Genomic DNA, 26125 nt, shown 5'->3' with positions numbered 1-26125 from the left:
AATTATTAGACTAGGCAAAAAGAATTTAGGGTAGACTTTTCTGGTAATTCCTAGTTTGTGTAGGATAAGGGTAGTTTTGCGTAGAGGTGAATGGCTTACCACCTAAGCACAGGCCATGAGGATTTGTGCTGGCATGTCAGAATTAATAACCCACTACTTAGTGTGAACCTTTCCCTCCTGGGGGATAGGCCCTAGTTGCCCGTTACACAAGTCTCATCATTCTTAGCTTGGCCTCCTTCTAGCACCAAGAAATACAGACCAATTAATCACCAAGAAACAGAAATAAATGACCTTATCCTTTGGATGATTCACCCTTTGGGTGATTCAACATTTCTTATCTTCAGAGGAAAAGTACAGGGGTGCTAGCTAATTAACATTTGGAATGGTCCATGCTTCAAAGGAGACCTAGGTTATTTGCAAGGTTTACTTTCCATGTGCTTATGGCTGTCCTTGTTGGGAGGTTTAAGGGGAACTTCCTTCTTAAGTGATGCGTTTGAACATGGTCCTATTTCTTGAGGCATCCAATGAAGCCCCAACTAAGCAAAAGAGTCTGGAAATGGGGTTTTCCAGATAACGTAAGGCAAATCATTTGGGTCTACTCCAAGTTGAAAACCTATTTCAAATGCATTGTTTGATGTTCTTGCCTTAGCAAATATCGAGTAATGAACATACTTTAGATGTTTCTTTGCAAAGGAGTGGAAAAAGGCATTCATTCATTTGCAAAATCATTCACTTATTTATTCCACAAATATTTACTGTGTTACTACTGTGTGCTGGGCCAGGGGCTGGACACACAGTGGTGAAAAGAGAGGTTGTCTAATGGAGGCCAAAAAAACCAGTGTGCAGGCTGAAATGCCAGCAAATATGTGATCCTGGGCAAGGAGCTCTCAGATTCTGTTGCTCGTCACTAGCCTGTTAGGGATATTTGAGGATTACAAAATATGAAAGCTAGTTCAGAACTGAAGTCCTCAATGAAGGGTCGTGTCATCCGATGCCTGAGCAACTTGCATTGCTTCATGAAAATCATGCCAAATGGCCCAAACAGTAGATTATTATGAGATGAAGCCATTCCTACAGTGACTGCTATATTTAAAATAACTTAATTTTTATTTTTGTAGTTGAGCTTTTAAAATTCTGAATCTTAATCAAAGTAATAAATGCACATGGATGAGCAAAGAGTGCAAAAGGATAAGAAGAAAGGTGGCACTCAGCGGCCCCTTCCCTCTCCATCTGGCCCCACTCTGCAGAAGCAAGCAGCTTCATCAGATTACCCCACATCTGTCAATGTTGCCCTTGGGCTGTTAATTCTTATTTATCAATTTGAGGCATTACTTACTGATTTGTTGCTTAGGGGGATACCTTTTGCTTCAAAAATAAAATGCCACCAGAGGCACCTTTTCCTATGTTTAGCATCTTTCTTGGTTCAGTGCAGGAAAAATGTTTTATAAGTCATTTTAGTGAGTTGGCATCTAAACAATTGAAGTGTTCTGTGCTTGGAGTCTTCAAGGAGTGAAAAGCAGCATAATATGCTCAGCAAAGCTCTGTGCCTGCTCACTGACAACATCTTTCCCATCTGTAAGCCATTGTCCAATATAAAGATTTCAAATTTTAGAATCTTTGTATCTTGGATTTTTTTTAAATGTCACAATTGATGGATACAGCCAAGAAGTTAAACGCTTTCTTTATTTTCCATTTGCATTTTTTTCTTTCCAGATCCTTCCAGGAGGACACACAGACATTTGGACTGCAGACGTCCAAGTGGGCAGGAGATGCGACCCTCAGCATTTGGGATTTGATCACAGCTGGGGAGACGGTATTTCATTCCATAGTTAAGAAACTATGTCTGAACTAAATTTCAAAAAGCGATTTGATGAGGACAATCCTTTACTTGTAAATTGATGCACCAATCTCTAGTGTGTACATGATGCCAGAAGAATGACAGAATGATCTGGCCAGATACTCAATCAATTCTAGTTAAAAGTATAAAAGTGGATTACAGAAAACAAAACACCCACATAAATTTAGTCAATTGATCCCAGCTTCTCATTTGTCACACCTTCATCAGTCCTGTCAACATGAAGCAAAGTAAACCAAACAATTCATGTCTTCTACTTATCCTGTAAATCTACTGCATATGTGCCCCATATCCAAAACTGGCATCCTAGGGTACAGAAAAGCAGGGTCTAGCTAATCAGGAAAATCAAGAGGCAGGATAACTTTGGATAGAATAGCCAAAAATAGAGCTACGTACAGTAAGGGAAGCATGGAGAGATTGAGAGGAGAGGAATTTTCTTGTTTGTCTATTATTATTATTATTGAAATAATGAAAATACTCTAATAATGATTGAAGTGATGGATGTACAACGACGTAATTATACCAAATACCATTCCTTGTACTCTTTAGATGAATTATATGCTTTATTAATAGGTATCAATAAAGTTGATTTGTTAAAAAAAAAAAAAAAGAAGGCAGTATGCTCAGTGGTTAAGAACTCAGCTGAGGAGGGATAAAAAACAGAGTGCATTAGTCAGCCAAAGGGGTGCTGATGCAAAATATCAGAAGACTGTTGGCTTTTATAAAGGGTATTTATTTGGGTAGAAGCTTACAGTTACCAGGTCCTAAAGAGTCCAACTCAAGGTACCATTAAGAGGTACTTTCTTATCCAAAGTCTGTTGCCATGTGTTGACACAACATGGTGGGCGATGTCTGCGAGGGTTCAGCCTTCCTCCTTCCTCTTAAGGCTCCGTGGTTCCAGCTTCTTCCAAACTCAGCTGTAGGCTGGCATAAGGCTTGTCTCTTTTCGCCGGGCTTGTCTCTTTCCAGGCTCAGCTACTCTGGTCTCCCCACAAGGCCAGCTGTGAACTATCAGCAGAACAGCTTGGCTATCACCCTGGGGCTCCAGCATCAAAAACTCAACTCTCTGTGTTCTCCTTCTCCATGTGTTTATTTCCTTCTCTGTCTTTAATTGAGCGTACGTTTATATAGCCCACAGCTGTAGGCTAGCCATAGGCAGGGACTCAAACCGAGTCACCCTAGTGACATGGTCAAATAAAAGTCCTAATCTTGATTTAATATTGTAAAAGTGAAACTTCTGAATCTAATTCAATCTAATACACCCAGAGGAACAGATCAGTTTATAAACACAATCCAATATCTATTTTTGGAATTCATAAATAATATCAAACTGCTTCACAGAGTTTGGGTTCTGACTGCACCTTAGAACTTTATCCATTGGGTAGCTGTGGACATATAACGCACCCAGCACATGATAAGTCTAAATAAATGCTAGAATGACAGGTTCCAGTCATTAGTAGTAGTAATTGGTCAGACTGTGTGAGCATATAGGCGACCCAGCTGTGCCCTCTGTCTGCCGGTCTCCATGCAGCAGGCATGGTGCTGGACTGGCACGGCTCCAGATCATACTGGACATTACTTATTTGGACTTATCACTTCTAGAGCTACCAAGGCAAGTATAGCTGCTCAAAATGATCCTTGCGTTTATACATCATATTCTTTTCTTCTTGCAATTTGTTGGTCTTGAATTGTCAGAACCCCTATAGTAGTTGATTCTCAGTTGTAGCCAAAAGAGGGCACTATTGCTTTACCCAAATTCTGCACTGTGGTCTCCGGAGCGGAGCATCGTGTCCTGTGCTACAGTATCTCATCCCTGGCTTTCTTTAGGGTCACAGTTTCACTTCTTTGAAGACCAATAGGAAACAACAACAAAACCTTTGTTCTTTGTTCTGTAACAGGATATGTGCAGAAAATATTGGCACTTGACTAATTTTTAAGGTTTCTTTAAGCCATGGAAAATTTGGAATGTAAGAAATAGACAAATAAGACTGACAGTACATTCGAATGAAATTGATTTTTAAAAACTAGAAAAATCAGAGTGTAACTTGTTGTTCCCTCTCATTTGCAGCACTGCAGGTGTCCCAGAAAAGGTGCAGAAGTTGTTCCTGGTCAGGAACCCCGGCCGTTTTCTCCCACTGTGGTGAAACTCAGAACAACTTGAAAACAGGGGTTTCTAATAAGACCTGGGAGTCTGCGGTGCTGATTCTCACCTCCTGCTTCTGCCTGTGAGGTTTGCCTTTCCTTTCTAAGCCATTTTACTATTTCTAACATTCTGGTTTTGATAAGGCAATAATAGGCTTATTTGAAATCCTTGGGTGAAAAATGGCAATTGAAGAGCATTTCAAATCCCAGTAGGTCTGCCTTCTCATGGTTCTCTAGACTAGTTTAATAAGGGTGACAGTAATTGAGCTCCTTTCTTTCCAGGTTTCCCTATATATTCTTCCCATGGTTTCAGAGTTGGAAGGAGACACAGTCAAAATGCAAATACAAGTATGTTGACAGCAAGCCAAGCCTACACCCTGTAAAAATACAGTGGAAGGCTGGAAAAACCTAGTGGGACTAAGGAATATCCCCAGCGCCAAGTATTAATATAATTACTGTAAATAAATATTTGTTGGATGAATGAGATGGACTGACTGATTGAAACCTCAGATAATTGTATGATACAGATGTGTAACTATTTGAATACACAAAATTTTTTAAATGTTACTATTTCCTCCTGATATTTTTATATCTCCAAATATCATCAGATAAAGAGATAGCAAGTCTTTCAACTTTATTGGGGATTTTATAGTGAATGTTTTCTAAAAGTATATGCTAGCGCATATTCTTGCTCATGCTGTGCACTCAAAATCTCAAGGAGAAACTGGGGAGGTTTTCTTTAAGGCAACACACTCATTAGCATCTCTCTTCCCGTTTCATTCTGGTAATGTTAGCTTGCAGCTTCCTGATTTCAGGCTCCTGCCTGAGCTCCACTGTAGGCAGCCAGTAAAGTCTGTGTTCTCAGAGTGCCATAAAATCTTTTAATATTCATTCAAAGTTACAAGCTTTTGGACCACAAAGGTCCCTTCTTCTGGTCCCTTCTTCATGCCCAGACATGCTCAGGGATTTGGCACTGTGCCCTGGAAGTAAAGCGTATAGGCCAAACAAAACCTTCATTTACACGGCTTCGAACAACGGTCGATTCTTTAATGTAATGTAATTACCTAGAAAAAATTAAGAGTTTAGACCCGGGAGCCTTGGAGCATTCAAAAGATTAAGGAAAATGGGGGAAAATATGGTTCAAGATTCCCTGGGCTGTGAAAGGCCACATGCCATCGGGGCCTGGTGTGATTCTGGTAGATGTGAGTGAGCTTTTGCCGAGCGCATCCTCTATGATCTTCAGGGCATGGAAAATAATGGCAGCCTGTATTCGACGTATGCTCTGTTTTGGCTGGGCTGCCTTCTCCTAAATATAGCTGGCTGCTTATTATTTACACGTGTGATTTCTTGAACACTTTCCCATTTGCGGCAGCTTGTGTTGTTTCTTTTAGGTAACGGAAGGTGAAGACTTGTTTTGCCATCATTAACTTAAGACCAATGGTCCTAAGGCAAAACAGAAAGGCAGTATCAGTTAGGGATGGGAGGAGGCAAAGGCAGACACCAGGAATTTGAGCTTTAATTGCACCAAGCTATCACCTTACTGGTTGTGTAAGGAGAGCAGAGAGCCTCAAATAAACACTCCAAGAGAATATGTGAGTGTCCCTTGAACTAGTGCTATCGAGCAGATGTGGAAATAGGAGCTTGATAAGGATTTGAGTCTCTTTCACTTAAACAAGATTGGATGCCTTCAGGGTGATATGGCTGTCGACTCCTTTTACTTAGGAGAGCAACTCTGAAATATCGATGGGGTTGCAGGATACTATTCTCCTTAAACAGCTTACTATTTATAAAAGCAAACATGGTACAGTATTTGCCACAAGCCAGGCACTGTTGTTACCAGATTTTGTCTAGGTTCTTGACTATGTTGCAGAAATGAATTTCATGAGCACATCAGGTGAGTTCGGCCAGTGATTTATTCAGGCAGGGAAGGATGAGAAATGGGAGAAAATAACAGATCATGGGTTCCAGGTAGAGAGGAAGGGGCTTAAAAATAGATGAAGCGGACTGATTTCCAGACTACAATTTCCCGTTATAGAATATAAATCCCCAGGTTTACTTGCGTAGTGATCCAAGGGGGGGAGAATTAGAATGCAGCCAGAATGGGGGCCCAGAGGTGAGAGAGTGTATGCATTCAGGCCTTACGCCTGCTTTTTGAACCATTAATTATTCCAGGGGAGGAGCTCCAGCTGCTTGCTGTTTTGACTGATTACCCCACTTATCAATCCCCCGAGGGTGCCCAATGGTAAAGTCCTTGGGGAATATCTGGGGCTTCTCCTGGCTTCCAGAGGAAGTCTTTGTTCTGCATGGCAGAATCTCGGGGAGGGTCCTCCAGCAGCCGTCTTGGGGTTATTGATGTCTACATGGACTCTCGGCCAGGTTCCAGATCCATCTATTGACTCCCTGTCTTACTAGCCGGCTTCACTGTTCTATGTGCTTTACATATATTAACTTATTGAGTCCTCAGAACAATCCTCTGGTAAAAGTACTGTTATTATTCTCTATTTCAGATTAGGAAATAAAGGCACCAAGACACTTAAGCTAATAAATGTAGAAGCAGGAAGTCAAGCTTGGTTTTAGGGTCTCCACCCTTAATCACTTAATAACTAAAAATAAAGTATTATATAAACATAGAAAGAATAGAACTTAAATGCTTAGTGTCATTGTTTCCAAGTAGTGGGCTTACAGTTGATTTTGTTCTGCTGCTTTTCTGTACTTTCCAAATTTCTACAATGAACTGCTTTTGTCATCAGAGAGAAAATAACAAATGCTGTTTAAAAAGCCTGACCCTCTGTATTTTTTAATGTAACATTTTGTGTGATCTAGGGTATGTATCTTTTAAAAATAAATTTTAAAAATTAATTAAAAAAAAAAAGCCTGACTCTGAACATCTATAACCTCTGCTAAGCTCCACTGTTAGTATCTATGAACTTGTCTTGAAGGACCCTAGAGTGGAAACAACAGAAGCAGCCTAAATTGTTTGACTTGCTAATGACCAAACTTTATGGAATAATATCAGTGAAACTGACTCAAATGTGTCCCTCCACAGTCCCACAAGCAAGCAATAAACTGTCTACCCCTTGAAATGTCACTTGTGGCTCTATCAGGTAATGGCATCTCAAAGGAAGAATGAATTTCTCAACTAAAACAGCCCTTACTAGAGAGTTCAGTACTAACAGTAGAGCTTAGCACATGAAACTTTCCTTTAAAAATCATAATTGTACAGAAGAAATAACCAAAAAACAAAAAACAAAAAACAATTGCATTCAGTACAGATCAGCAATGAACTGGAATTTGAAATTTAAAAAAAAACAATTATATTATAATCCAATTTAATTCTCAAAATGCACATGAGGTGGTAGCGGGTCTTAGTGTCCAGGCTGCTATGACCAACTTACCACACAATGGATTGACTTAACAATAGGAATTAACTAGCTCACCTCTTCAGAGTCTAGAAAGCTTGCTTCCTCCCTGGGCAAGCAGTCATCTGGCTGGCTGGCAATCCTTGGGTTCCTTGGCTTTCCCTGGCTTTCCCATCACATAGTGATATCCTCTCCTTTCTCTTCTGGGTCCTGTTGACTCCAGGCTTCCAGCTCCTTCTTGTGGCTTTCTCCCTGGCCTTCACTATACGGCCTCCGGTAATAAAGTTAAGACCCACCCTGATTCAGTTAGCCACACCTTAACTAAAACTGACATCTTCAAAAGGTCCTATTTAGGATGGGGTCACACCTGCAGGTCAGGATTAGGATTAAGAACATGCTTTTCTGGAGTACATAATTCAACTAATAACAGCATGGAACATTGAGATAGAATGAGAATGCAATTTTAAAACCAAACAATTTGGATAAAATTTTAAGAATACCCTCAGGACCTGTTATGACAGATATGTAGCACGAACAACAATTTAAAAACCTAAATGCAAATGACAAAACCCAAAATTTTGAAAAGTGAACTTCAATTTTTGACTCCTTGTTCTTTCTCACAGAGAAAAAATAACCGACTTGTAAAGTATTGATAGCTACTTACCTTTCTTTTTTCTTTATCCTTCTTTCTTTTTTTCCCACCCCTGAGATGGCTTCCTTGTCTGTTTGCATGTTGTTTTTGCTCATTTTTGTTTTGCTCATTGTTTGTGCTTATTGCCTACTTGTTTTTGTTAGCTGTTTTCGCTGTCTTAAATTTTTTTTTTTTTCCTTTAGGAGGCACTGGGAACCAAACCTGGGACCTCCCATGTGATAGGTGGGCGCTCAAATGCTTGGGCCACATCCATTTCCTTGTCATTCTTTCTTTCCCCCTTTCTCCCCCTCCCCTCCCCTGCTGTTTTTTGCTGTCTTTGTCCAATTGCTGTGTGATCTTCTGTATCTATTTCTCTTCCTGTGTGATCTTCTCATTTTTCTGCTCTAGGATTCACCGGAATTCAATCCTGGGACCTCTGATGTGGAGAGAGGTTCCCTGTCACTTGCGCCACCTCTGTTCCTGATTTTTGCTCTGCTTCACCTTGACTCTCCCCTTCATCTCTCTTTTGTTGCATCATCATCTTGCTGCGTGACTCACTTGCCTGGGCACTGGCTCACCGCATGGGTACTTGGATCACTGTGCGAGCACTGGCTCGCCACGCAGGCATGCTTTCTCTTTCTCTTTTTTACCAGGAGACCCCAAGGATCTAACAGGGTCATCCCATATGGTAGACAGAAGCCCTATCACTTGAGCCACATCTGCTTTCCCCTTGTCTTTCTTGAATAGATACATTAAAAAAATTTTTTCTCTCCTTTTGAAAATAAGAGGATTACTTGCTGGAACTGAGGTCTCATCTTCCTCAGTCGGTACATCTGTGTTAGGTGAAAAGTGGAAGTGGGCACTGTGCTGCACCTCTCAGACCCTCCCTCAGGAGGCAAGGGCGTCCTACCCCCCACCCCGGCTGCTGGGTGCAGCCATCAGTCCTCTTCAGAAGAGCATCCACTGAAGAGCACCTCCTCCCGGGGGCAGCCCACATTCAGTGACACGATGATGCAACCTGTGATAGTTTTAAAAATATTTTATCCCAAAAGGAGAAAATATTATGTTTATAGCCTAATCTATTCCTCTGGGTGTGCTACCTTTATGATATTATTGGATTCATTTGAGAGGCCCTTGATTTGATGACCTGTTAGGGTTGCTGTGAGGGCTTTCTTTGATTCTACCACCTCATAGGGCGTGACCCAGATTGAGTCCCTGCCCTCTTGCTGGGTCTGATATAAAATGGAAACTCACTTGAGAGAGACACTCAGAAAGAGAGGCGCTGTTGTTTTTCATCCTGGGTCCTGGGGAGAGATGAGCCGTTCACCTGATAGTTTGCAGCTGACCTTGGAAAGGGACCAGAATTGAGACTGATCTAGAAAGAAGGCCTGGAAAGAAACGAGCCCTATGTCAGGGGAGAGGAGAGACAAGCCCAGTGCCAGGCTGCAGCCAAGAGGGAGGAAGCGCAGAGGGGAGGGCTGAGCCCTTGCAGAGATCAGCTGCCATCTTGATTCAATACGTGGCATCTGACTGGTAAGAAAGCAGCCTTGAGCTGGGCTCTTTAGGGCCTTGTAACTGCAAGCTTTTACCCCAAATAAATATCCTTTATGAAGCCCACAGATTTCTGGTACTTGGCATCGGCACCCCTTTGGCTGACTAATACACAGCCAAAGGTAGAAAGGGCCAACCTCCTCACCCCAACTGAGAACTTACAGGTCCTGCCAGCTCCAGAGTTCCCAGCGGGATTTGGCTGCATCCAGCCCAACTTCTCTGCCTACGCTGCTTCCCTCCCTCACCTTTCTCCCCACATTTAAGTGGGGCTGGAAGATGTGGTCCCTGGCTGGCATCCATGTCCTAACGCTCATGTGAAGCTGTGGGCGGCGCAAAGCCTTTGGAGGGCAGTTGGCCCCCTCCGTCACACTGACACAGGGCACAGCTTTGAAGCTTACCTCACAAATAACATGAGAGAGGAAAGCCGTGCCTTTGTCCTCATTCCGATTGGAGAAGGGGATCAAAGAACAAAGAGGGTGCTTTGGGAATACTGGCGGGGAACACGTCTGAAATTTGGGTGGGGCTCCAGTGGCCCACAGGAGGCAGGACGGCAGCTGCCGAGTGCCTGCCCCGCTGTTCGGTCTAATCCCGGCGCTGTCCTATCCCTGGTACCATGATTGCACCATGTTAATTAAATCACTCTCATTAATTCAGCCCAAGTGTAAATTAGGAAGAAATGAAGATAAATTAGGTTTGAAGGCAGCTAATACACTTAACCCCATGCTGCTTATTTTGCAGCCTAACAAAATAAGGTTGTTAGGGGAGATAACAAGGCCAAAGCCTTGGGCACAGCTTCTTAACAGCGTTCAAAATGAGACCTTCGTGTGGTGTCACAAGGCAGAGCCAAAGACCAGCTCCCAGAGGCCTCTGGGACTGGCCTAACATCTTGAGTGAGGTGGTGGCCATTGCATAATGGGGGTATCTGTTGCATTTCCTGAGTTTTTTTCATACTCCAGCTCTATTATCTCTATTGTTCAGCTTGATCAGAGGTCTGTCTAGAGATTTCTTCCAGTACAGATACAAGATTGGCTCACTTTTCTTCCCGGGAGTGAGGTGATAAGAGCTACCATTAGGATTGGCTGGGAGACACTGTAAGAATCACATAGTTTGAGTTGCTATTGTTATAAATATGCTAGCTTGCAATTCACTTGCAGTTGGGAAAGAAACATTAGAAACCGCCCACAGGTCCAAAAACTTTTCACACATTTGTTCAAGCAAACCTGTATACAATTTGTGGGAGGTCATTGGCAGCACATTTTCCAGAACTGCAAGTTTGCTTCCTGTGTCTTTCAGGGGAAAAGGTTTTCTAGTTTCTACCAATCTACATAAACTAATTTCTTTGCCTCATTTTGCTTATCTCCCTGAGGCAGATGAAGTAAATGTGTATGGTCACTGAATACATTTCAAGATTGGCTACGACTTCTCTTTTTCTCTTGAGGCCTAGAAAGGTGGCAACACTAGGTGGGGCACTGGAAAATGGAGTCAGTGGAGGCTGACAGTGGCAAGAGGATTTCACGCCTCTTTCCCAGCCCCGCCTGCTTAACAGAGCTCTGTGTAAAGGCAAAAGAAAGTTACTGTCAATATGTCCAGGACATTCTGCAGTTTCCAGGTGGTAAATATGCCGCAAAAACAGATGACCTGTTCCTGGCTCTCTGGCTTCAGGTAGCAAAACCAATTAAGCTATTTACACATTTCATTCTTTTCGGTCAGTTCATTTAGGAAGAGTACTACGTAGAGTTGGCAAAAGACTTAAGTAAAAGGAAGTATTATACTTTTCCTTAATAAGAACAAGGGTTACTGTCTTAAACAGAAAACGTCCGCAAAAGGTCTTCAGAATCACCCTGCTTGCTTTTGGCCAACAAGGAGACAAAGCATTCATTCTAGGACCCCTACACCCTGCCCCAGGCTACAAAAACGTCTTTTTAAGACTTATGGGCAACAGACACATTTCCACCTTCTGTCTTTCCAGCATCTATTCACTGTACACAGTGTTTCTGTCCATTTGCTCTTCCTCCAGAAACAGAATACTGCTCACAGAGCCGTGTTCTCTTCACCTCCGCGCGCCCAGAGTCGGTGATGCTTGTGAGTTGACCGGACCGCTTTTGGCTTTGTGAAGCAGTCCGGAGTCGAGGCTCTGCATTAAAAATCAAAATATGAAACAGATTTTTCAAGACTCGTGAGGCCGACGGAGTTCATGCTTAACAAAGGACTTCAGAGGGCACTGTTTTCCTTTGTTTGCAAGGAGTGAAATTCGCGCGAATACCAGAAGGTAATGCGGGTAAAGGAACGAGGGATTAGAATAAAGAACCGACAGTCTCCACTTCGGCCGTCTCTGGACCCTGGGAGCGCCAGCTGGAGCCTCGTTAACCAGTTTGGACCATTTCCGCGCAGTATTTTAAAGAAAGCTGAGGCAGGCGAAGGGGGGCGGGGACCGAGAAAACTACCGCGCGGAGTCTCTCTGGAGCGACAGGATGGGGATGCTCGCTAAGTAATTCACATCTTCCTGGGCCTCAGTTTCCTTATCTGTAAAATGAGGGGCTGAATCGGTAAGACTTCCTCTCTTCCCCCACGCCGACCTCACTACCGAATAAAAATAAAAAGGAGTTTTAGCTCCCAGTGGACAGACAAGCCTTTAGTGCAGAGATTAAAAAAAAAAAAAAAAAGGGATTCGTAAATAGTTATGGCTGTACGAGATTATTTTTCAAACCGCCTTCCTTCCTCCGGGCACGCCCGGGGCGCTCTAAACATGTGTGTACTGGACTTTTCTTTTTAAACTGAATTCCAGGCTAAGTCCACAGTGCGATAAAACCTGGGAAGGGCCCTGTCTGAGAGGGCGATCCAGGCTTTATCTCCACGGAGAGGAGACTCCGTGGCCGCTCCTCCGAGGAGTTCGCTTTGAATCAAGCGGCGGAGGGGATTGGCTGAGGAGCACGTGGTGCGCGCCCGGTGGGATCCGGGGTGGCGGCTGCTCCTGGGCGGCAGCCGGCAGAGCCCCAGGAGGGCTGCATCCGCCCGGGTTGGGACTCACGGGAAACCCCTGGGGCGTGAGTCTCTGGCCCTCAGCCTGCGAGAAACCTCAAGTCCCCAACCAGCAGTGTTCCGGGAGTGTCCAAGCCTATGCCCTTTCGGTCGCCACTGTAGCCTCTCCGGTGTCCTAAACAGTGTGTGGGCTCTGCACGCCCAGGGCGCGTGCCTCGGACGCTCAGGGCGCCCCCCATCCCACCCCTTTCCCGACTGTCTCGCGGACTCTGACAGCGCCGCCCTCACAGCCCCCAGTGCGCTCCCGCAGGGAGGGTCCCTCAGCTCCGGGGCTGTCCATTCACCGGCTCGAGCCAGAGAGGCAAGCCTCTGAAACTTGCTTTATTCTCGGTCCCTCAGGTTTTGCAGCTGCTGAAGGCTGAGATACTGCGCCCGCTTTGTCTGCTTCCACTTCTAGGCAGTGTCCCACCCCCGTTTCCTCTCTCGATTAACTCCCCCCATCGGCTCTCCTCCTCCTCCTCCTCCTGCTGCTCTGCCGGCCACGCTAATGCGCTTCTTCCCCTCCCCCTGGGTCACTTTCTTTGCCTGAGCGCCCCCTCCCTCTCTCCGCCTCCCCTCCCCCGGCCGTCGCCTCGCCACTTATAGGCCAGTGCACCGCGGCCAAGCGCAGACTGCTCCAGCAGCCGAAGAGAAGGCGGCGCGGCGGTGGCGCTGCGGAGACCAAGCCGAGACGCCAGGCGGCCGCCAGCGCGCACGGCGCTTGCTAGCTAGCTCCCTCCCCCGAGCGCACAACCCGCCTCCTTCCGCGGCCGCCGCAGCCGCAGGCTCGCTCTGCCTCTCCAGACGCGCTCCGAGAGACGCTCTGCGGGTCGCGGGAACAGGGTCCGCGGCGCGGGGGCCGTGAGACCGAAGCGAGCCGCCAGCGGTGACCTACCCCGCGAGCCAGCGCCCCCGGCGCCGTCTGCTCCCCGGCCGGCGTCCCATGCGCGTTCCTCCCTCTCGGGCAGTCGCCGCCGCTCCCTGGGGTTGAGACAGCCGCTTCTCCGCCTTCCCGGTGACCGAGGCGAGTTAACAAGCCCGCCGTGTGCCGAGGCCAGTCGCCACCGCCGTAAGTTTCCCCCCACTGTCCCGGACTTGTTGCAGGCCCGCGGGCTTGGCAGGGGCTGCAGGGGGTGTGTTCGCGAGGGGTGTGCGTGCACCCCGGAGCCACGAGCTCGGAGTTGGAGGAAGCTGTTCCCGGGCCGAGAGGGCGGTGCACGCCGCTGCCCTCCCACAGGAAGCAGGAGCAGGGGAACCCAGGAGGGGTCGGCGGGAGGTGCAGGCGAAGGATGCGCAGGAAACGGGGGACGGAATCGGTCAGATCGCCCCCGTTCTCCGCGGAAAGCAGCGCGTCCCGGCGGGTGCGTGTGGCGCTGCCTGCAGCCTCCAGGGCCGAGCGCGCTGAGTCGGTGACCCACATTGCTTCCTACCCGGCTCGCGGGAGACTTGGGGCCACGCGCTGACACCTCCCTTGTGGGCAGGTTCGTCAAGGCGAAGTATCTAGAGAGTGGATGAAAACTGGTTTCTGAACGACCTAATTTCTCCTCATGCAACCGGGTACCGGCGCTTTATTAACATTATCAATTTCAAAGGGTAGGAATTGGTGGGCGGGGTGGCGATGTAACTTTGAACTTGTTCGACCTGCAATATCGTGTCGCTCTCACCGGCAAGGGCAGCGTGTTAAAGAGTTGCAAGTGCTTGGAGGACTTTCTGTCCAAATGCTTTTTTTTTTTTTTTTTGTTATTGCGGTCTTTATAATGGTGTTGCATCGTCAAATAATGTAAATACCCGAGAAAACTCACTAGTTTCTAATTTGAGATCAAGTTCAAAATCTAGAGAGATGTGACAGGACGCTAAGTAAGTATTGGAGCCAGAGGGTGTGTGTAAGGTGCATGGAGTGAACTGAAGTTACTGTGACTGGGAGCCCTTTTGATGTAGTAGAAGCCCTTTCCTGGGTCTTTGTAAGCACAAGTTGAATGTGTGTGTCCATTTTCTTGGCCTCTTGGTATGCAGATATTTCTCTGGAGGTTTAAACAATGCCGGAAAGAAGATTCATTTTATATTGAAGTGTTTTTAATGACTATGTAAATGTTTTTTGCTGATATTTTAATGTTTGCATAATTTTTAATCCCCAAAATAAGTCCTTCCCTTGGGTCTTTAAGTTTACTTTTAATTTTAATTAAAATTAAAACATAACTGCAAGAATGTTAGATTTTGACTCTGGCATGCCTTTCGATCTGGCATGTATCCAAGATAACAGGCTAGACTTCACCTTTTCTAGCTTCCGTGCCAACCTGGAAAATACAGGAGCACAAACACAGGATGCAGAAATGCGGTTATTTCCTAGATCCTGAGGTTTTCTACTCAAACTGTTTTCTTTAAGTGCAAGTCTGGTTGTGAATGTTGTTTTACACCCAGAATCCAGTGTTCAGGGAAACGTGGCCTGGGGCCCAGCTTGATTCTAGTGCAGTGTGCAAGCACTTTGGTGTTTGTGCACCTGGTAGCAGCAGAGCCTCACTCTTCATCTTCAGTGAGAGCTGTGTTTGCTCTTAGCCTTGCCCAAAGGCAGCTTTTGAGGTTGCTTTGGATGCATTAGCTTTTCTTAAAAAGCATAGTTACTCATTTCCCATTTTTGTAAGTTTTTCTATTAGGCATGGTTTAGGCTTGAAATCTTCCTCAAAGTGCTTTAAATGGAATGTATTAATTAAAATAACAACTGGAGTGGTAGAGCCTTGGGGATGTTATTGCATGTGTTAGCGCTTTGGAAGCCTGGTGCATTCACATAGGTTTGCAGTCCTTTTTTCCAGTCCTGGGCATGGATTAAAACAGACCAGACAGTAGAGGCTTAGCTTGAGATGGGGGTGATATTTGGCTTCTCATCATTTTTATATCCCAAGTCACTGTAGAGATTCACAATAAGCTGAAAAGCTTCTTAATGCCAGAGCCCTAGGGTTCTCTACCATACTTTCTTCCACTAAGCCATGTTTACTCATAACAAGAAGTTACATTCCAAAATAAAAGGAAACAAGTTGCATCACCTGATGGTATGTGGCCTGGGAGTCAAGGGCAGGCAAGGCACCTGCGTGTGCTGTTTTCTGTGCTGTGCCACTGCTGGCCAAGGGAAATGCAGTTTAGCATTCTGGCCTGTGAATCTGGCAAACCGTGCATTTGCAATTATTAATATATCTGGGTTGCAAAGTAAAAAATACCTATCTGAATGTTGGAGGAAACACTGAGGCCATCAGTTTCAGCTCTGCTTTGAGCCCTGGCTGTTGCTGGGTTGGAATAGATACAGTAGCCACACAGTTTACCAACCTGGATGAACAGCTTCCTTAGGAATCCTTCCACAGGCAGGCTCTTGAGATGAAGTCACAGGGTAATGTAAAAGGGTGTTGTGTGTCAATTCCTAAAGATAGGTGATGGGGAAAGGGAAGGATAGTGACATAACCTGTTTTAGCTGACAGTATCTTAATGAAGGTCAAAAGATAGCATTAGGTCTGCTTTCGTATTATTTTCAATTCTGAAGAAAGCACTTTAGTCAGCAAATAAATTCCAGGGTGGCCCTCATTTACCAGTGGCTGGCAAAATACAATATATACATATGGGTGTATGTTTTCACGTGGGTGTATATGTATATTTTTTTAATTTAAATGCAGCGTTTGAGTTGTGTATTCCCTATATGCAGGTGCCAGCATTTGCAGGTACACGAGAACAGTCTTGGTGAGATGCCATTTAGGCAAAAAAGAAGGGTGGACAGTTCTTTGTTCATGCAAGTGGTTTTCCAAGAATTTGCATAAAGGAAGAAGAGAAAAATACTGCTCAAAATATTCTTGCTTTTACATGCCCACATCCTTGTCTTGGAAGGTGTCCAGAGCAAGAAAGGTTAGCAGTGGTTGTGGCTTGCATCTAGTCTGCATTATTCACTAAAGACCGCTGGCCAGTGTATGGTAATGTTTATATTGGGGGGTTTTTAGAACCCTGTAGTGGTAGAGTTGGTCATTAGAGAAGTGACCTAAGCTTGTGATTTTAATATTACACTTCCCATTTACTGTACATGCAGAGAGCCTGGTTCTTACCAAAGGAATTCTGAATGGAATTAATTAGTAGGCATTTTGTTTTACACATAGCTTTGTGTTGCACAGGGCATTGAAGCTGGTACCCATCCTGGCGTCATGAGAGCGGGTGGCCTGGCATTTTTTTTTTAAGTGATCTGCAGTGAATCAGCTGGACTCAGGAAAGGAAGGTGTGAGCATGAGACTGGGCTCCGCTCTTCCAGCCTTCTGCTGACTTAGGTTCTCAAGGACGTCAGGATCCTGAAAGTTGGCGATCAGGTTTTCCAAGATGAACTTGCTTTTGAGCAGAGGTGTTTTTTTTTTTTTTAAGTGTGTGGTTCAAGTAGTTGAACAGTATGAAAGTGAATGCCTTTCCTTACAGGTAATTGTCTCTGGCTATGTACTGGATGGCCATATGCTATTTGGAACAGTAGGCAGTGGGGCTGACAGCAGGGTGTTCTATATTCTTTGTCTAAATGGATTGTTGCTTTTGTTCTGCTGTCTTGAACATCAGGAGGGATTCTCACGTTCAATGGTTTTGTTTCGTTTGATTTTTTAGGAGTGGAAACAAAATGTCGGTCAGCGTGCATGAGAACCGCAAGTCCCGGGCCAGCACTGGCTCCATCAACATCTACCTGTTTCACAAATCCTCCTATGCCGACAGTGTCCTCACTCACTTGAACCTTTTACGTCAGCAGCGCCTCTTCACCGATGTCCTTCTCCATGCCGGAAACAGGACCTTCCCTTGCCACCGGGCAGTGCTGGCTGCCTGCAGCCGCTACTTTGAGGCCATGTTCAGTGGTGGCCTGAAAGAGAGCCAGGATAGCGAAGTCAACTTTGACAATTCCATCCATCCCGAAGTCTTGGAGCTCCTTCTTGACTATGCTTACTCCTCCCGGGTCATCATCAATGAAGAGAACGCAGAATCACTCCTGGAAGCTGGCGACATGCTGGAGTTTCAAGACATCCGGGATGCGTGCGCAGAGTTCCTAGAAAAAAACCTGCATCCCACCAACTGCCTGGGCATGCTGCTGCTGTCCGATGCACACCAGTGTACCAAGCTCTATGAACTCTCCTGGAGAATGTGTCTCAGCAACTTCCAAACCATCAGGAAGAATGAAGATTTCCTCCAGCTGCCCCAGGACATGGTGGTGCAGCTCCTTTCCAGCGAAGAGCTGGAGACAGAAGATGAAAGGCTCGTGTACGAGTCTGCAATTAACTGGATCAGCTACGACCTGAAGAAGCGCTACTGCTACCTCCCAGAGCTGTTGCAGACGGTGAGACTGGCTCTCCTGCCAGCCATCTATCTAATGGAGAATGTGGCCATGGAGGAACTCATCACCAAGCAGAGAAAGAGCAAGGAGATCGTGGAAGAGGCCATCAGGTGCAAATTGAAGATCCTGCAGAATGACGGTGTGGTAACCAGCCTGTGTGCCCGGCCTCGGAAAACTGGTCACGCCCTCTTCCTCCTGGGAGGACAGACTTTCATGTGTGACAAGCTGTACCTGGTAGACCAGAAGGCCAAAGAAATCATTCCCAAGGCTGACATCCCCAGCCCAAGAAAAGAGTTCAGTGCATGTGCCATTGGCTGCAAAGTATATATTACTGGGGGGCGGGGGTCAGAAAATGGCGTCTCAAAAGATGTCTGGGTTTATGATACCCTGCATGAGGAGTGGTCCAAAGCTGCCCCCATGCTGGTGGCCAGATTTGGCCATGGCTCTGCCGAACTGAAGCACTGCTTGTATGTGGTTGGGGGGCACACGGCCGCCACTGGCTGCCTCCCGGCCTCCCCCTCGGTTTCTTTAAAGCAAGTAGAACAATATGACCCCACCACCAACAAATGGACCATGGTGGCCCCACTCCGAGAAGGTGTTAGCAATGCCGCAGTAGTGAGTGCCAAACTCAAGTTGTTTGCTTTCGGAGGTACCAGTGTTAGCCATGACAAGCTCCCTAAGGTTCAGTGTTATGATCAATGTGAAAACAGGTGGACGGTACCAGCCACCTGTCCCCAGCCCTGGCGTTACACAGCAGCAGCCGTGCTGGGCAACCAGATTTTTATTATGGGGGGAGATACAGAGTTCTCTGCCTGTTCTGCTTATAAATTCAACAGTGAGACCTACCAGTGGACCAAGGTGGGAGACGTGACAGCGAAGCGCATGAGCTGCCATGCTGTGGCCTCTGGAAACAAACTCTACGTTGTTGGAGGATACTTTGGCATTCAGCGATGCAAAACGTTGGACTGCTACGATCCAACTTTAGACGTTTGGAACAGCATAACCACAGTCCCATACTCGCTGATTCCTACTGCTTTTGTCAGCACCTGGAAACATCTGCCTTCTTAAATGTAGTACACCCTAAAGAGGTGAGCAAGAGGTAAGAAATCAGGTTAGCTGCAGATGTGAGTATGCATCTAACCTGCTCTCATTGCATAGAGTTCAGTGTGTGGAATGAGACATTCATTTTCCATGTAGCCGGTATACAGAAGTACTGCAAAAAGCTGTAAAAATGAAAGACCTTATATCCCCCAAGCTTAAGTGCTTGTGTTAGTTACAGCTGTCACCCTCCTTAACTTAAGCTAGTAATTCTCAGCCCCCACTGAGCCTCAGAATCTCCCAAAGAGCTTTTCAAAAACTGCCCATCCAGAGATCTAGTTTCATGTGATCTGGGGTGAGACTCAGACATTAGTATCTTTATTAGAAAGTTTCCCAGGTGACTCTAACCCCTGACCTATGTTAACAATACCAGGTAATGTTGACTGAGCCTTTACTGCATGCCTGGAACTGTGTGTTTTACATGAACCATCTCATTTGATCCTCATAATAACCCTGTGAGATACTACTAAGAGCCCCATTTGATGGATGAAAAACCTGGTTTGTACCTAGAGGTTAAGTTGCCCAAGACCAAAAAGAGCTTAGTAAGTGATAGAATTGGTCAAGATTTGAATGTAGGCAGCCTGGCTCCAGAAATGTGAGCACTTGATCATCGTGCTACATTCCCATTTAAATAAACTTGGGTTTCATATTGGTATTATCCTAGGAGGCACTTTGTTAATATTCAGATTTTACCTCCTAGAAACCAAAACTTTTTTTGGAATGAAGTAGGAATGCTTTTCAATTCATTCCTAGTTTGTTCTCTCCAAAATTGTTTATTAGCTGGTTAAAAAAAAAAAGTTTTCTCTTAAAAGAAAAAAAGCCCCTTATAGGGAATCTAGGTCTACCTTGTAAAAGGTTGTACCTGCATTGCATAAATTTGTCTGATGTGCAGATATGCTGAGCCATGAAAATTGCCTAACTGCAGCCTTTCAGAGTTAATCAGGCTGATGCTATTGTCAGGGCTAACAAAAGTTGTATTTCTGTGTCATATATCTGAGTCCATTATGGTTGTGTTGTGTTCTTAAGAGTATATAATACCCTTGGCTCAAATAATTAATAGGCCTATACAGCTCAGTGTTCTCAACAAAGCAACTGCTTGATGGCAGCCCTGCTGCCAGTAAGCATTCTTAAGATTTGTCCCAGGAATCACTTACGCCTGTGTAAGTGTCGCACAGAGCCCCCCAAAGATGCTGTTGGTCTTATTACTAACAGTAACAGAAGGGGGAAAAAAAACCTTTCTGCCTTGAAGGAACCACAGTGAAAACTAATTTGGTGTTTGAAAACTTTTAGCCCTGTTTCCCCCAGTATGTATCACACATTTGAAGGGGACTTCAAAGGAAAGACAAGGGAATCTTAGGGGTGGTTGTAGCCTAAGCAGAGAGGGGCTTCGTCTCATTTGTCTTTTTTTCTTCTGTTAAAGCACATTTAAAAGTGCCACTAAAATCAGCCTTGCTTTCAAATATAATCTTCATGTTTTCCATTTCTTTTGCTCTGTCTTCATCCTATTAGTTAGCAAAGTTCTTAGTTCTGTAGTGTTCACTTGGAATGAAACCCCTCCAAAAAAGCAGGAATAGCCAGAAACCTCTTGGGGAGCTACTGGACTAACAGTGCACATACCAAACTGGTTTTTGCAGCCTCACTGGCATCTCATTAATCCTAAATAAACAAATGCACTGAAAATGGTAATTTCATTTGCAGTATGAATGTATGATTCAACACTAAGGCAGGTTTAAAGAATCTCCTAGGCAAAGGCATCAATTAACAGCACATTAAATTGGGTGTTAGTCCAGAACTGACTGTGTTTGCACAGAAGAGCCATAAAAAATTGCCAGTGATGGTGGCAAATTCATTAAAATGGCAACTGGTGGACTGGCTAGTATCCTGGGAGCAAGGTCAGGAAACTGAGACAGAAAGTGGAGACATATGCACTCTGAGCTGTGGACTGTGGACCTTTCTGGACTTCAGATTGGCCTCTGTCAAATAAATGTTTTGAGCAATACTTCCCCTAAGATCTGTCCCAGTTCAGACTTGGGTGGAATTGGGAAATGAGGATAGGAAAAAAAAAAAAGGTGAAAAACACTTAACCCAGTGCGTGGTGTATATTTTATGTTCAATATTCTTATTAGTTTTATTTTCTTCTTTCAATTTTTACCTAAGAGGTAGCAATAGAATTAGCTTTGTGTATGGCAGGACAATGAGGGTTTTTCGACTATGATATATCCTTGCCGTCTCTGTACTTCATTTTTGGTGCCTCCTTTTTCAGCCCAGAGTTGAGTATGTTAGCAAATACTTGAATTGACTCTAACCGGGTATTTGAGCCTAATCAGCACATCCGGTCCCTGGGAAACAGAGCAAATAAAGTATTAGGTTATATGTGAAACAACATCCTCCACCCTACCAGTGAGAGTCAAGCACATAAAAACTAAATTTGACAGGGCCAGGTTCGCTGCCTTTAAAGGGCGGCATAAGTGCCTGATCAAAGCCATTCTTCCAGTTTCCGCCAGGGCGAATGTTGGTCTAAATTTCTAAAGTTTTACTACACATAAGATAGTGTTAAAGCATTTAAGATGGATGGAGTGACCTAAGAGGGTCTGTGTAGGTGTCAGTCTTGAACTGTAGAAACTTTGCTCTCCAAATGTGAATGCTGACTAAATTAACGTGGTGTTAACAGATTTTTCCTGGGTCTAAAAGCTCCTCCACCAAGGAGATTTTAACCGTCTCCTGCTGCTCTGTCAGTGGGTGGGAGGGACAAAAAAGAAATTACTTTTGATTAGCCTCCATTTTCATGGTGCCACATGGCCCCAACCTGACCGTGCTTGGATTTTGATTGGCTTTGTTTCTTCCTTTTTAGTTTTCTTTTTTCTATTTGAAAATGCAACATCTTGAAATTTCATATTATTTCAAAATACATTCTTTTGGCCTAATGATACAAACATTACAAGGAGGTGGGGAGATGACACAGTAGTCTAAGGAATGCCTTGAAACCTTGAATCACTATTACGAAACAGCCACAAGAAGCAGCTAATGAAATGAATCAGACTTCTGAACACACAAAAGCAGGAAGAATTCAGTGCAAGTAATGAGTGGTCCTACCTGAATTCCCTTTGTCTATACTTAGGGCCTTAACAGTGGGGATACAGATTCCTAAACGAGGATGGATGGAAATGTGCTTTGCAGATAGGGTGAGTGTTTTTAAAAGACAAAAATCCTCTGCAGAATTTCCCTATATAAAATCTGAAGGGAACAAATGGGAAGGGTGAGTAGTGAGAGCAACACTGTAAAATGTGCGTACTTCATGGTTATAGGACTCTTTTGAGTTTATATTCGCATGTGATGTTGGTAGATTCTGTAGATAACAACCCTGGCATACCATAGCCCTTGTCTCCTAAGTACGAGCTAATGGATTTTGAGGATAAACTCCAGCCTGAGGCTGTCGAGACCTGGTATGTTGTCATGTGAAAGGAAGCGAGACTGATTTCTGCCATAATGAATAACGGAGATGCATTTAAATACAGGGATTAATATGTCTCCCTTCTCTATGGTGAATCCATTTAATGTGGAGTCTTTTATGGTAAATGGGCCAAGGAGGGGTCTGCACAGGACTCTTCTGTTTTGGCCCTTAGTGCTCACTTCACAGCGGCTCTATTTTAACCATGGAGAAGAATTTAGTCCTTCTAAATGTTGGAAGCAGAAGATGACATAACAGCACCTAGACACATGTAGAGATTTGAATTTGAACGTAATACGTGTTTTGGAAAGAGGTGAAGGAAGCCCTTCTTTGGTCATCATCGTTCTTGCCAGGCAAGCCTTGTGCACGTAGGCAGCATGTGTCTACGTATATTTACGGCGAACACGTTAAATATCCTCCTCGCACAGTTCCTGTTTAATGTGTAAGACGTACAGGAGCAATAGCTCCCAGCTCTGTCCTGAGTTTAATTTCTTTTTTTTTTTAAATTTTGAGACTGCTGACAATTTTTTTTTACAGTGGCATCACACAAATCCTTCATGCTTTTGTTTTATTTTGCTTTCTTTTCCTTCTATTTCAGCTCACTTCATCACGTGGCGAGGCAGTGTGAGATTTCTGCTTTGGAAAAGCCAAATTTGATGAAGAGAAAGAAAAGCGAAAAGGAGAAGTTGCTACAAGACTCAAGTAAAATCCACTGCACCTTGTAAATGCTCTTAACTGGACATGAAGGAAAAGGGGTGGGGGAGAGGGGTGGGGTTTTCAGTGCAAGCAGCACATGGTTTAAATATGAATGAATGAACCTGTGATCTAGTCCTTGTCTTGTAATTGTGGATTAATGTCAGCGTTAATCAGCCCCTCAAAGGGAGAGAAAAGCTGGACCTTTTCCCTAGCTGTACCATATTTAGCATGTGATTTCCACGGGCCCCGCCATTTATGTGTAAAATTTGAAATGGTTGTCACCTCTGCGGAGCGGGCTTGACGCGTCCACACCAGCTGCCGTGGGAGACAGGTTGGATTCAAAGCCAGACTGGGGAAGCTGGCTGGGCTGGCTGGAGAAGGAGCACGGCTTGGAACCCTCCCTTCATCTGTAAGGGGTTGTGCTCCCCAGCAGGCTTTCTGAACAATGGGGAAATTGTTGGTAGGTGTTTGATAGTCTTCCTTTCTATTTATAAGTGACTTTAAACTTTCCCTTGGCTGTTAAGAAATTTGTTATAGATTTAGCTATTTATTGTTTGATGCCTGCATGCTGAAACAATACTCACAGTTGTCTTCACGTGTACGGACATGTATGAACAGTTGTATGTTTTGCACATTTTGTGGCTGTTGGGGTGTGCTTTGCTGCACAAAAAATGAAAACTTTTGAGTTACAATTTGGAGTATAACTGGAGGGTGGGTAGGGAAGGGGTGGATTTTTTTTAGATGTCAAGACAGGGAAAGATTACAAGATGGAAACTTCGAGTACATCCAAAAGATGGAGAAACCATGGAGGTCACTTTTCTTGGACTCACCAACTTCTAAGGGGGTTTCATGGGGTATGTTTATGTTGGTGGCCGATGGGGTGAGGGGAGGCTTCTTTCTGCCCTTCTCCCTTCCATGTAACTCACCTGATGGAGTCTGCTGAACTTTGGAAAGGACCAAACTGCTTTACAGTTTATTTTTCTTTGTGTGATATCCTGAAATCCTGGAAAATTCTATGGACTAGTTCTGTGTATATAGGGCTCAGGCAAAGACATTGTCCACAGTTTATTTATTTATTTATTATCCAACGAGAATGCTTTGCCACAACCATAGTTCAGGGGAAAAACTGAAATGTAACAGATGTAAATTCCCTGACCAGATTTGCTTGACCTGCACTCATTGTTCTCTTTTCTGGCTCTACTATTTAGCAGGTGTGAGAAGCTCTGTCAAAGACAATATTCACATAGGGTACCATGTATATTTTAGTGCTCATCCTTAGGTAAGTCTCTAAAAGAACTCTTTGGTGCACAGAAATTACACATTTGGCTACAAAACACCAAAGAGTTGTAAGAGATTGCCCCCATTGAGAGGCTTTTTCCGGTCTAGTTGGAGTCACTTGTGAATACCTTCTTTGCTTGTTTGCGTGCTTGTTTACTAAACATGTGCTGTGATAGGTATTAGCACTAGACTTAAATAGGTGCTTCCCCAGGCGTGTCTGGGGAAGACCAGAGTTTGCAACTTGCTCGCTTTTGTCGATGTTTCTCACCTTTTACTGTACTTTAGAAAATAGGGTTTTAAGACTGATAACAAGCTTTTGCATTGTGAGTGTGTTTGCATTGTCTAATGACTGATAAATCCTTAGCATTTTCTTTCCACCTGAATACATTAGGCTAATTGTACACGAATAGCCACGTCTGTCCGTGCCATGAATAAGTGGGTTATACTTGGACCAAAATTAATGAGCCGTTAGAATAAAAGAATCAGAATACTTTCCAGCAGTCAGCCCTGTTTCCGAGATGTGTTCTAAGCAATGCAAATGTCTAATTGTACTAGCAGCATAGTCGGTGTCTTTATATTGTAGCAGTTTCAGCTCTGTAGTTTATGATGCAAATTGGGCTGAGATGTGTGTGTCACTGCATGGCTTCTGAGAGCAGGATGAATTTTCTGCAGCTGTTTCAAAGTTGTGGTCTGTCCTTGAATCCTCTATTAATTACTGTGTGTGAACCAGAGGGAGCCCCGGGAAGGGTGGGCCCCAGCCTGCAGGGAACTTTCTGGACTCCTGCTCTTTGAATTGATGTAGGCATTTGGACTCACTACTTGACCATTCTCACCCTGTGAAACGTCCCACACTTTGAAGCAAATACAATTCATAGCACAGTGCACACAAAAACCTTGGCATAAGACAGCGAAGGTTCTTCTTATTTTGTGGACTGGTTGCTGTAGAAACGGATAACAAAGGGCAGCCTTCCACTTCTGGTATAATTGTGTAGCCCCTTTTCTCTAGGCTTGACACCTGTCTGAATAAGAGTGATTAGAGCTGAATAATATCCCTCCCTGGCTATTGAATATGTGGTTCACGTACAAAACTCTTAAGTTGAAAAAACTGTTCATGTTCGTGTGTACTTGTTTGCTACTACTATGTTTTTGAGGTTTTGTAAAACTTATTTTTTTTCACAATGTGAAACTGAAGGTCAATAAATTATTAGACATTTTCTCCTCATTGTGTGTGTCTTGCCTTTGTTTGAATACAACATAATTTTTCGCACTGAAAACGTGGGTCATTTCTAGTTTAGTCAAAAGGAGAATCATTTCAAATGTTTTCTCATATCCTTTGTTATACTATTTAGTCACGTACATTTTTTTAAATAAAATTTTATTAAATTATACATATACGGACTAATTCATGCATATAAACAGTAAGCATATAGTAAAAGTTCTGAACTTAGAAAACAAACATGCATATACAGGACTCCATAAAATAATTTTACATTATATTAAAGAATTTAAAAATTTGACCTTTTAAAATATTCCTTTGAGCAAGGCAAAATGCCTCATTTATGGGTTAGACATAGCTCAGAATTCATGGAAGGTCTAGCTTATAATTCCTTACAAATACCTTCCAATGGAAAACTTGTAAACTCTATAAAAGTCATGTACCCTGTGATGCTCAGACAACATAATTTATATTGGAGGGAAGGAATTTAGTTTTTATTTTCCTCAC

General features: G+C 44.2%; 2 protein-coding genes across 5 annotated transcripts; one reads left to right on the top strand and one right to left on the bottom strand.

Annotated features, from left to right (window-relative positions):
* Positions 1-8511: 8511 nt before the first annotated feature.
* Positions 8512-17023, bottom strand: LOC131273048 (uncharacterized). The gene is made up of 3 exons (XM_071218420.1): positions 16989-17023; positions 13452-14056; positions 8512-11672 (listed from the first exon to the last, which is right to left on the bottom strand). The coding sequence occupies exons 1-3, from the start codon at positions 17021-17023 to the stop codon at positions 11515-11517; spliced, it is 798 nt and encodes a 265-aa protein (XP_071074521.1). The 3' UTR covers positions 8512-11514.
* ENC1 (ectodermal-neural cortex 1) lies at positions 12523-25624 on the top strand. 4 transcript variants are annotated; one of them, XM_058274800.2, is made up of 4 exons: positions 13800-13832; positions 14038-14113; positions 17168-18981; positions 23027-25624. In XM_058274800.2, the coding sequence occupies exon 3, from the start codon at positions 17181-17183 to the stop codon at positions 18948-18950; it is 1770 nt and encodes a 589-aa protein (XP_058130783.1). In that variant the 5' UTR covers positions 13800-13832; positions 14038-14113; positions 17168-17180; the 3' UTR covers positions 18951-18981; positions 23027-25624. The 4 variants fall into 4 exon arrangements, with proteins under 4 accessions (XP_004447141.1, XP_004447142.1, XP_071064690.1 ...); XM_004447084.4 differs by lacking the exons at positions 13800-13832; positions 14038-14113 and adding an exon at positions 12523-13625; XM_004447085.4 differs by lacking the exons at positions 13800-13832; positions 14038-14113 and adding an exon at positions 12526-13625 and having other exon boundaries at positions 17168-18970.
* The last annotated feature ends 501 nt before the right edge of the window (positions 25625-26125 follow it).

The sequence above is a fragment of the Dasypus novemcinctus genome, chromosome 2, assembly GCF_030445035.2.
Source record: "Dasypus novemcinctus isolate mDasNov1 chromosome 2, mDasNov1.1.hap2, whole genome shotgun sequence".
Taxonomy (NCBI): Eukaryota; Metazoa; Chordata; class Mammalia; order Cingulata; family Dasypodidae; genus Dasypus; species Dasypus novemcinctus.
The sequence above is the reverse complement of the archived record's forward strand: the minus strand, read 5'-3'. Positions and strand labels throughout refer to the sequence as shown.